The sequence below is a fragment of the Corylus avellana genome, chromosome 7 (assembly GCF_965113065.1).
Source record: "Corylus avellana chromosome 7, dhCorAvel1.hap1.2, whole genome shotgun sequence".
In the NCBI taxonomy this organism is placed as follows: domain Eukaryota; kingdom Viridiplantae; phylum Streptophyta; class Magnoliopsida; order Fagales; family Betulaceae; genus Corylus; species Corylus avellana.
The window spans coordinates 601,684-614,325 of NC_142496.1; the positions used below are offsets into that span (position 1 = coordinate 601,684).

The following is a 12,642-nucleotide window of genomic DNA, read 5'->3' on the forward strand; positions in this document are numbered from 1 at the left end:
CATGGAAAAAGACCATGGGAGATAATGTGCTATTGATTGGTGAAGTTTGATGTAACCCCCGTTTTTATCTTAATTTCTGTCCACGGGATAAAAAGGAACCAACAATGTGGGCTTCTTTTTGTTTGGCAGCCTAATCTTCATTAATGTTGCCATTGTCTCCCACTGACATAAAAAAGATAGTGATAGAATGGAAAGGTTTCAAGAAAACAATAATTCAAAGGGTTTTGTTTGGTACATGCTTGAATGTTGGGGTTATTCTACATCGGTTGTGGAAGGGATTGGTGGTCAGTTTATAAGTGTGAGGAAAAACCTCACCTCTTGAGCTAGCTTTTGGAGTGGAGAGGGGTCCAAAACCACTCAACACTTGTATTAGAGCCCACGTTTAACCAGCAAGTTTTGGTCCAACAGTCCACAAGAGAAATAAGTTGTCTATGCTCTGACCCAGGGCCCAATGTGTGAGGAAGAGATTGTTGCAATTATCCCATATCAGTTATGGAATGGGCTGGTGATCAGTTTATAAATGTGAGAAAAAGTCTCACCTCTTGAGCTAACTTTTAGAGTTAAGAAAGGCACAAGACTACTCAACTTCGTATGCTATACATTTTACATTAATTTTCTTACAAATTTACATGATAAGTGTCATACGGACTTACAAATTGATATCATAGTCTATATGCCACTTATCTTGTCAACGAAATTTAATAATTTAGTGAATAACATGATAACCATCCCGTGTTGTCACGTCAATTTGTATGAGACTTGCAATAAAAATTATAGAAACATTGCACCACTATGCTTGGTAATGGAATTAGGGAGGGCAGTTATTGGAAGTCAATGCTGAAATGAAGTGAGGGCCCGGAGACAGAAAGGTAGAATGCGAATAGAGATTCCACTAGAAATAGGGCTTTTGAAATTTGAAGCAATGAGGAAGCACAATGGATAGGAATATGTGCATGTTAGCGTGTTGTGTTGGAATATATACGTGTAAATGTAAACAGTAGAAAACCCATTGATAAGACTCGTCAGACAAACTTGTGTACTCATTTCCAACTAGTTTTTTTTTCTTAGATGAGATAGCACAAAACAACAACAGAAGCCAACAAAAATATCATGATGGTAGCCACAGATGTTTTTTTTTTTTTTGTATGCTTGCATCCATGTCTTTGCACAATTGATCATTCTACTGAAGACTAATGCTCCCAATATATGACCACCAGGAAATAGGTTCCAGCATCCTGCTTCAATGTTTTTTTTAGTTGGGAAAATATATTTTATTCTTTGAATTATTCAATCATTTGCACTTTTAACTTTAATATTTAAAAAGTGATATTTTAACTCTCCAAACTTCTAAATTATTATAATTCGACCATTCTAATAAGGGGTGTCTGGTCTGGGGTGGCCAAAGCCACCCCTAGGCCCAACTGGGGTGGCCAGCTACCCCTTAATTATTATTATTATTTAACTTGAAATTGAGGCATTTTGGGGAAAAAAAAAAAAAAAAGTCAGAACGTTCGAATTGCAACAATTTGAAAGTTTAGGGGGTAAAGTGTCACTTTTTAAACATTGAGGTTAAAAATGCAAACGGGTGGATAGTTCAGGAGGTAAAATATATTTTTCCCATATTTTTTTTTTTCCAGCATTATGAGATCAAAAAAATATGATAATTTTTATAACAATTATGTTATTTTCCAACATTATGAGATAGAATACTAATGTCTATAAGAATAACTTTTAAAATGAAGAAAGAAAATGTACCCGAGAGTGACAAAAAAAAACTTCTAAAACTTGTTGACACTCATCAAGATGCTAAAAAAAAAAAAAAAAAAAAAAATCTTTTGGCCTCTGAATCGAAAAGACAGAGAGAAAACAGAGGAAACTCTGTTTTGGTAGCTGGAGTTAGGTAGTGAAGGGCGAAAGCTCGAGTCTTGTGCCTGAAATATTCTTCGGATGTACAGAGTAGAAGACAAATTTATGAATAGCCTTTCAAGTTTATTAATGTTGTAAATTAAAAACGACCAATTTGATTACCATTTTTTTCAAAATTTCGAAGTTATTCTCTTCTTGCGTATAGGCGAGCACCAAATCAGTTTGATGCCAATATCTGCTACGACTAGGTCACATGGATGCAGACAAACATTACCCTAAGAAATACTCACAACAGAGAGGAGGGCTATATATATATATATATATATATATATATATATATATATATATTGAATAAAAATAATTAGATAAGCTTTTGGGAATGCTCTTAGAACCAATCCCCATCTCCATCCTATACCGTTGAATATGCTGACCAAGCTGATTCCCATCAAAAACAGCCGAGATATGATGATCCTGAAGCCCTGACGATGAGGGTCACCACAAAGTAAAATAATAGGTGTGAGGTTCATACTATAAAAACCCAGAATCGGATATGAGCATTTAGAACATAAGGCCACAAGAAAATGTAGATAAACCGAAGCAAAACAAACAGGACCAAACTGTTTTTAACTGTCTCAGACCATATCATCATCACACATGACATACACAGCTTGAAAGCTGAAACCTCCAATGGCTACTTCTTCCATCAACCCTGTACTTCCACTTTCCCCTTCACCAAAACAGACCATTTTCTCTCCTACTCCATTCATGTCCTGCAAACCCATCTCGGGTCCCATGGCTTCTCTGCGCATTTCACATTCAATTCGGCCGCGTGGGCAAGTGGCAGTCTCAGTTGCCTTCAATCCATCTGGGAATTTCGACCTCTCTTTGTATGACGAAGAGGGTAACTCCTAAATCCTAATACTTCTTGTATGAACCATGTATCAGTAAATTTCTCTGCTTTTTTAGCTGTGAAAGTATCTTTTAAGTTCCAACCCAGCCAGTTTTCTAATAATTTTAGCTCAATCTTGAAAAAAACCCACTTGAATTTATGAGCACAACGAATGACACATTGTCCTTCATCTTTCTACTAACCTGACATGTTTGAACAAAAATATCAACTTTAAGGTGAAAATAGCCAATAATAGTTTTGAGGATATAGGAATAGAAGTTATCATGAAAGAAGTATACCTAAACCCGTGCATCTAGCTTCCATGTTTGAGCTCCACCAAGGTCATTGTTGAGTATACACATGTGAGTGTAAAAAGATTGAGTTTCATATTGGAAAGAGGTCATAAGTGTAAGTGGTTATCATAGCATAGATGCAAACTTATTGGCTTAAGCGTTTGGATTGAGCGGTATACCAACATGCTATATTATGGTCTCACTCAAAACCTCTCCGAGGTGTCAATCTCCCTCACAAGTAGTATTAGAGCTTATGGTAGGGTGTGGTATGGTGGAGTGGCATAGGCTTGGACAAGGGTCCTTAAAGTAGGAACAATGGTCGAAGCTACGAGCGTGGTCGAGGGTTCCTAGAGTAAGGGGAAAAAGTTCCTAGCACGGGCACAAACAAGGGCCTATAGAGTAGATAACTTGTAACATTTTTCAGATTGCATGTTCTTAATTAGATTGATGAGACCAAAATAATACATAAGCTTCTAAGATAAACATCATGCAGATCTTAATTGAGTAAATGAAGATAAGCATAAGCTTCTATAGCAGATTATGATCCCTGGAAGTTTAAACAAGTGCAATCTTATTGGTAAGACTCAACTCTACTCAATCAAGCCTTATCCCAGTTAATTGTGGTCTGCCACAGTTTCCCCACTTTCTCGTTAACAAATGCCTTGTTGCTGCACATGTCCACAACTTGTCTGTCTTACCATTAGTATAAGGTTATAGAGAGCTCAACTCTCACTCTCTCAGCTTTGAACATTGATGTATGAGGCTGCAGCTGAATGTACTAATCTCAGCTTCAAATTATATTAGGAGTTGTAGCTGCTATTGAATGAACTAAGGCTGCACTATAGCACAAAAGTTTCAATAGTCGCCTTCTCATAGTAACTGTTTTGTTCTGGCCAAGATAAGATTTGGTAGAATTTGTTGAACTGCAGTTTGACATATTTTGATTGACAGATTCAACAAAAGCACCACCTCCAATGCCGCCAACCGAAGGCCGATTTGATGTAGTTATAGATAATGATATCATTCGCCGTCTTGACTTATCCCCATTTCAAGCCACAACAGGAATTACCTCACCATTTTCTGGTAATTAGCATTGTGTAAATAACTTAACCATTTGAATATAACTGGATACTTGTTCATATATATGATCCTTCCTTCTGCAATTGTTACAGCCGAGCCAAAAGAGTTTCTTGAACGTACAATTGGCTTTACCATCAATTACACAAGAGAAGATCCAAGTGATCCTAGAGAATTATCAGAATTTCCTGATATAAGACTCTGGTTTGTCAGACTTGATGCTACTTATCCATGGCTACCTGTCTTGTTGGACTGGCGGGCTGGAGAACTAGCTCGTTATGCAGCAATGTTGGTCCCTCACCAGGTAAGCGTTAGAATACTAATCAAATGATTAAATCAAATTTTTTTTATCAGTTTTTGGGATAAGTGATGATTAAATATTGTATCAGAGCAGAAGTCCTGAATTCGAACCCTATCTCCGTCATTTACCTTTCATTTCAATTAAGTATTTCACGATAAATTAAATGATTTCTAGGATAAGAAGTGATTTAGTAGTAATGAACAACTAAACAGAAAGAGAAATAGAGAGGGAGATGATGCTCTAATGTTCTAACTTTTGAAATTTTCTGTTGGCAGATGAATATGAGAATGGGTGTTGTTTTTAATCCTGAGGCACTTGAACTGTTCATCATGAAGAAAGTTTTTATTGCCTATTCTTGGTTGAAGCAACATAATATTCCAAAGCCTAGATTGAAGACAAGTGACATGGCCAAGATGCTTGGATTCACAATTGGAGATGAACTGTTCGAGTTGATCGATGAACACCCACTTTATCCATCATAAACAATGAAAGCCTGCAACTCCACTTGTACTTAACTTGACATCCAAGTCTCAGGCAGGATACATACAAAATATATTGTCCAAGACCCTGCAAAATGATACCGGGAGTGATCAGCATCTACAAGGAAAAGTCGTTGCCCGATTCAGCAGAGCAGACGGGTATCATTTTCCTTCCAAGTGATTTCATTGATTGAATATTGGGACTTCAACCTGCTGTACTAGCAAGAGTTTTGCAAGATCTTGACATTTTTGCTTATGTTTCTCCAGATGAAGCTCTTTCTGTATTTCAACTTAAATTTACATTTCTGATGCTAGACTTTTGTATCCAAACTAACAAAAAAGATATATTAGGTTGAGCTTTTCAGTGCAAAGCTCTTGAAAGAGATGCCTCTAGACGTTTTCAAATAAAATGGATATAGGATTTGTACATAGATCATTACAGTCGCATAATTTAGAGTCCGCAGACCAAAAGTACATTTATAAAAAAAATCGCATAAAGTGTCTCGTTTGGGAGTTTTTTTTTTTTTTTTTTTTTTTGAAGTGGAAAAATCTACATTTTCAAATGTTGTTTTTTAAAGCACGCAATATATAGGTCAAACGCGATTTTACCGAACGTTTAATTGCTTTATTAAAAATCGCATTTTGAAATCACTATTTTTTAAATTGTACGTTGTAAAACTTCAAACCAAAACGGAACCTTAGTGAGAGAGCCTTGCAGCTATCACCCTGCTAACCTTATGAAGCTTTTGTCATAGACCTTCCCATATCCTTTTTCTTCAATCTTTTTCCCTTTTGTCTGTTGAATACTCTTGGACTAGCTTTTGTAATTACCATTTTTAAGAGGGATTAGAGTAGCTTCCTCTGACAACCCTGTGTGACATGCCCTATGTGATTTTCCAAAGCCAACAGGTCCTGAAGAAGGCTACAGGACAAAAAGATAAACAAATGTTAAAGCACAATATGCTAGAAGGTGACTCCCTTGCTGCAGTTCTTTGGCATCCAGCACAGTAACTTAACCCCATATTGGAAGATTTCTTCTGTGGTTTAAGACTCTCTTGGACTACTCAACTCTTTCAACAGTTGGTCTATCTCCAAGATTCACAGGAGTGCAAATTATCGTGCTCACAACCTCGTCAAATGGGCCGCTTCAACTGGTTTTTCCAGTAGCATTCCCAATTCTAACTTGTATAGTAGAAATGATCCCCTTTGTAATTTGGTTTCCTTCTTGATGTTTCTCTTCTCATGCAACAAAAAGAAAGTAGAATTGTAGGAAAAAGAAAAAGGTGAATGAGAAAATATCTCATAGGACATTTTCTCCACATCAAGCCACATGAGGTCCATTTGAGTCTTATTTTTGCAAACCATTATCATTGGAGGAACCAGAATGGGCCTAGGCTGAACTGAGCATAAATATGTGTAGCAAGACCCACAAGTACACACTGGCCCATTGATGATGTCATAAATAAGCCTTCGGTCCAATTAACATAAATGTCTTCTCATTAGAAAGGCTAAAAAGTCTACGTGCCTCCATAATCATAAGCCCGGCCACTAACGACTGTTAAATAAGTAGTCTAATATAAATGAGGGTTACTATCCCAACCCCAAATAACAGAAGGGGTTGTCTTAATCATTTGAGGCTCTCTGCCAGCCTGGGCCAGCATCATTCCGACGGTCGTTTTCTATTCTTGTAGTTCATTTTCTCTCTAAAACCTTTCTCTATTTGATTAATGCTTTATGTATTGTCTTAATCATTTGAGGCTCTCTGTTAGCCTGGGCCAGCATCATTCCAACGGTCGTTTTCTATTCTTGTAGTCGGCCTATCATCCAATCCGGCTGTCCAAAAATCTATTTTTTGCACCCATTAGACTAGATTTCTGTTTGGTCTATTCTGAGCTCCATATATGTGTGTATATATATATATATATATATATATATATATATATGAGTCACTAAACGGGAGAGGTTGGTAAGGTTTCATTTTTTTTTTTTGTTGGTAAGGCTCAAATTAGAAGTAAACTGAATTTTGATAGTTAAATTACAAAATGAAAGAATCATGGAAATCTTGAGTTGGCCCATCAATGGTTGGTTGCACCCCAACTTGAGCAGGCCTTGTCATTCAAAAGAAGTGCTTGTCGAAAATGGTCGGATGTCTCCATATATGTGTCATTATCATGATTTCATGATCACCTAATTTGGAACTCTTCCTTTCACATTAATTGCTACTAGCCTACTATTGTTACAGATAAATTAATTGATCACTTGGAGATGATTAGGGACGATCGAGAAGCTTTTCATTTATTAGCAAAAATAATTAATTATCCTCAATCAAGTATTTTGGTGAAGAAAACTATGATTCGGATGTTTTCTCAGCTATTAATTTCAACAAAGACAATAACTTCAATAAAAACCGAGTGTAAATCAAGTCATTTACACCTTCTAAAGAGAGTTGTCAAATCATCTTAGAACACAATAATGAAAATATATGTCCTCACAGATATGTGAGATGACCGCACGGCTACCCCTGTTAGAACAGTGCTAGGATTCACTTAATTGAAAAGATTCAATCTGGTGTGATGTGCATTTTAGTAGAGTAATTCTAAATACACATCTCTCATCTCACTCTTATACTATTAGGCTGATGTGACAGTGTCCATCAATTATTAGATTTTTTTTTTTTTTTTTTAATAAAGACTAATCCAATGGCTAATGAGCATTGCCACTCTTTTTAGTATTGTGTTCCAAGCTAACGTGGCAGCTCTCCATTGAAGGTTTGAACCATATTGAAGTTATTCTTTTCAACATATGATTTGTTCGCTTGGATTTGTAGTTTCAAAACATGGGATTTAAAAAAATAGAAACTTTAAAACAAGCGATATATTTGAAAACACAATTTTAAAAATGCAATTAGCATTTAGTAAAACTACATTTGACCTTTAAAATCACACGTTTTTAAAAATGCACCCAATTGCCTGCAGTTTGAAAACACTGATTTTTCTACATTTTCAAACCGTAATTTTTTTTTAATGCACTCCAAAACGATACATTTTCCATAATTTTGTTTAAATTTACACTTTTTAATTATTTGCAAAATCACACGGCCAAACACACTCTCCGAATACTAAAGAACACTACATCGAGTTGAACATTTACAATGATTGGGGTGCAAGGTATATGTGTTATTAATTAAATCTAATTAAGGTCAATTATTAAAGAGAGTGAAGTGTGAAACAGAACTTGAAAGAAACACAAACAAGTAAATGAAGTGTTTAGTTATCTAACCTATGAAAATGAACCGTGGAAAAAATGGATCCCTAGCTTGTAAACTCTTGTCGGCTGTCGCACAATCGTACATCTTTGGCTTCATGCATGGACCAGCATGGTCATGTCTACTCAGATGGATCTTACCCATGTCGGTGAAACCAATAGGTTTGCCGGGCAGTCGGGACGGAACTACATATAGATCAAGAGGGCCCATAGCCTTCTCTGGGTTTCAATTTTTTTTTAAATTTTTTTTATTAAGTTCAACATATATGTAATTAAGTTTGGTCCGGGCCTCTATTAAAATTAGGTTTAATCCCTTATTTATACTTTTGACCCGTCCGAATGAAAAGTTTTGATTTCGTCGATGATCGACCAAACCGGACTAAAGACCAGCAAGGTCAAGAATGGACATGGTCGGTTAGCCATGGGGGTACCACGCCCATGTGCCAATGGACCAGTAAACATGTGGGGGGTTATAAAGAAAGGTATGGGAAGGCAGAGCAAGTTACATGAAAAAAACATGGAGACCAACTTTCATTTGATAAAACAACAATTGCATATGGTTGTGTTTGTTTGAAATTAAGATGCAGTTCAACATTTCTGGAGGACAAGCTCACAAAAAATTCAATGCCCATGCATGACTTACAGACTCAATTTTTGTTTGTTTTTGTGAATGAAGAAGATGGGTTCCCAATGGTTGACAAGCTTGTTCATGTGTTGAGGTTTGTGGGGTTTATTTCCAAATTTGAGGAACATGAGGATAAGAATACAGATGCTTTCCCCACATGACATGTCTTAATTTTGTGTCTGCTAATTAAGATGGAAGGGAAAGGAATAGGAAGACTTTATTACAAATTGACTTCCTCCCTAGCACATGAAGAACGAGAAAGAAACGAAACTTTCGCTCCGTATTTAACGGAAAACGTTTTCTTTCACACTGAGTTGGAAGAAAATTCTCTAATCTAGTTTAATAAACCGACACAGGTTCAAAATACACTAGTTCTATATAATCAAACAGTATGTTGAATTTATGCATGTCTTTTAAAGGTCCGTTTTTACTGTGCTTTACTACAAAAGATAACACAATTAAATTTTTATATGCATTTCAAACAAATGTCAATTTTAATAGATTGCGTTATAATAAATTTTTTTCAATTTAGTTTGGAAGAAAGATTTGTTCATACTTTTTAATTAGTCATTTGGAAACTCGCTTTCAGTACGCTATCAGACAAACTTCTATATGTCTCTTTTGATCAACTAACCCATGTGTAAGTTCTGTTCACATGAAAATCTTTCCCTTCTTCAACGTTCAAAGTTTTCATTTAAATATTTGCTATTATCATCAAGATTTGCACCGAAGGCCGCGTCGCTCAGGCTTACAATATATATATAGAAATTAGTTTTTTTTTTTTTTTTTTTTTTTTGGTGCATGTAGAGAGTGACCCGAACCATATAATATATGTTTATTCATTCTCTTTTCATTATTTTTTGTTTTTATCCTTTTCTTCAGTTTGTGGTTCGTTAGCTTCTAGATGCATGTTCTTGGTCTGAACATAAAAAATAAAATAAAAAAGACTTCAATCTTTTGCATTAATTGAATAGAACTGAAGAATTTTAGTACTTAAACTGTTCCTTGTTACAGTTTTTGTCTTAAAGATACTTTCATTTGGTCTAGAGAGCTGCTGCTATACGGTTGGAGCAGAAAACATGGGTTTTTTGCCCACCAATCACCACATGATACATCAACATTTTAAGAAAAATGCAAAAACTTAAAAAAAGAACAAAACACCAAAACAAAAAACAAAATAAGGGTAGCTAAAGAAGGACCACCAGCCCCATTTGGGGTGGCCGGTGAGGCCATCTCCAAGCCACGGGGTGGCCCGCTGGCCACCCCAGATCTGGCTAGGGGTGGCTAGCGAACCAGCCCCATGGCCTAGGGGTGGCCGGCGCGCCACCCCAAGGCCCGCGAGCCACCCTAGTGGTGGCTGGGGTGTTGCGCAGCCACCCCCATCAAGATCTGGGGTGGCTCGCAGCCACCCCATAGGCCTTGGGGTGGCCCGCGAGCTGCCCCTCGTGGTGGTGGGGGTGGCCCGCACCACCCCAGCAACATTTTGGGGTGGCCCACGTCACCCCACGTGGCCGACGAAGAGATAGAGGGAGAAAGGCAGCGGCGGCTCTGGCGGAGGCAGGGTGGCAAGTCAATGTGGGAGAAATTATGGTGTTTTGTTCTCATTTTGAGTTTGTGTACTAAGCTGAGATGTCAGCTTGTGAGTGGTGGGCAAAAAACCCCCCTTTTTGCTTTGACCGAATTGAAGTTATTCCCTTTGGCCTATGTATCTCAGATCATGACTAGTAGCAATTTTTTTAGAATTTTTTTTTTTAAAAAAAATATTAGAAAAAAAGAGGAAAGAAAAATCATTTAAAGGCATTTATTATAAAACCTAACTCAGCATCTACTAGTGCACGAAACGTCCTTGTTTATACTGCAATCACCTCAGCCATTTAATGTTTCTACTGCTATGAACCCATTTCCTATCCATATTTCAAAATTAGGAGGCGTGCCCCCATATTCCCTTCTTCTCTCCCCAATCATAATCGAATTACAAGGGTGATAATTATGAGAAAGCTTCTATCAAAACGAATCAGAATACCTTATAATTTTTTAAAATTGCAAGTTCTCAGACTACAGGAATTTGAGTCTTTTCTAGGCATCAAACGGCTCAGAAAATGTAACATACTAAAAATGTGGCTAGTTATCGAAGTAATTTAGAAAGAATTTTCTTTTCAAAAAGTTTATTCTTCACTTTTATAGAGACGCTTCTTCTTTAAAAAATCAAAAGATAGTTTTCAGTTCAAAGCTTTTTTATAACATAAAAAGAAAAAACTCAATGAAAATATACTTAATTTTAAACTATAGTAAGTGACATTTTCTAAGTATTTCGACGTAAAAATTGTTGGGATCCTAAACAACCATGTTTTGTAATTAAATAAATAATAATAAAGTCTATATTAATAGACCTAACATGAATCGTATAATTAATATTGAATTCATAAATTCATCAAGTTGAGGAGCAGGTTTTAAGGAATGTGCAGTCTGTGCAGAACAGCAAAATAAATTCTGGGAGAGAAATAAATAAATAATAATAATTTGTTACAAAAGTGTGCAACACGTTAAGTGGGGTGCATTTGCATGGTTTGAATTAAATTAAATTAAAAGGAGCTGTCTATTTGTTCAACTGTACCTTTGTCGTGCATTTATGAATTACTATATTATGCACATTCTTAATTCCCATACAAATAATAAGTTCGAAATCAATGCAACAAAACACTGCTCATTTTTTTAATGGCAATCCGGAATCAACTTGGCAATGATTCCTCGATAAATGCAACTGAAAGATAACCCGGGAAATAAACAAAATGAAGTTATGAGGCAAACTTTTGACAACAAAAGTAGATTCCAATTGGATTTGTTGTCTAGATTGGGATAGTAAATATGAGGGAATTCTTGTAAAACTCACTTGCCTTAGTAGGTTTCAGGCAGTTCGTGCACGTGTTTGGATAAATGGGTCACATAGAGATCCACTTATATTGTTGGCTGGATTGAGATTCAAATTCATTTCAATCACCTAGCTGATGCATGCAATTCATTTTCTCTAATTTTTACTGTATTCAAATTTTTTGAAATTTTTTGTTTGAATTTTAATGAATTTGGACAGAAAAATGAGAGAGTGGAGCAGAGCTCGAGTGCTCTGAGCAAGTTATAAGCCCTACACTTTTGGCTGTTCGGAACACTCGGATCCTGCACTCTCCTCTGTTATTTTTTTGCCTGATTCCCTAAAATTCAAGTAGAAAGTTATTCATTTCTACCAAATAAGCCTATTGACTTGGTCCCTATAGTTATTTTCACCTCTATACTTATTATAATCTTAATGACCCCAAAAGAATAGAACTACCATTAATTATTAGATGGAGGTTCTAGAGTACTTCATTATTTGGAACTTTCAATCTTATGGGAAGCCAATGCTTAAAGATTGTTTAATTATTTTTTGTTTTTTCTTTTCATTTATTGTTTGAGTGTACTGTTTGGACGCTGTGACTTTGGGACCAGACATAGAAACACAAAACATTACTCCCAGAGCAAAGAGAAAGGCCTTATTTATTTTGTTTGTTTGTTTTTCCTACATAAGTGGACCAATCTATTCTGGTAAGTCCTAAAAAAACATCATGTAATGTCTCTTTGTCGGCCAAAAGTTCTTAACTCCTTCTTTTAAGTTTTGATATCTTGGACTCATTTGAACATTATGTTTTCTTGACCCCATAACCATAAGTCCTTAGTCCTTTTATGCATGGCATTTGCTTAATAGAAAGAAAAAGATGCCCTATAGCCTATGTATATATATATATATATAACAAGTTAATTACTCCCAAATGGTGGAAGTTCTCCTTTCAAGAAACCAGAAGTATTTAAAATTTCAA

General features: G+C 36.1%; 1 protein-coding gene across 1 annotated transcript; it reads left to right on the top strand.

Annotated features, from left to right (window-relative positions):
* Window positions 1–2,448: 2,448 nt before the first annotated feature.
* Window positions 2,449–5,288, top strand: CRR6 (chlororespiratory reduction 6). The gene is made up of 4 exons (XM_059599774.2): window positions 2,449–2,767; window positions 4,000–4,131; window positions 4,221–4,429; window positions 4,702–5,288. Exons 1-4 carry the CDS (start codon window positions 2,554–2,556, stop codon window positions 4,906–4,908), a joined length of 762 nt encoding a protein of 253 aa, XP_059455757.2. The 5' UTR covers window positions 2,449–2,553; the 3' UTR covers window positions 4,909–5,288.
* The last annotated feature ends 7,354 nt before the right edge of the window (window positions 5,289–12,642 follow it).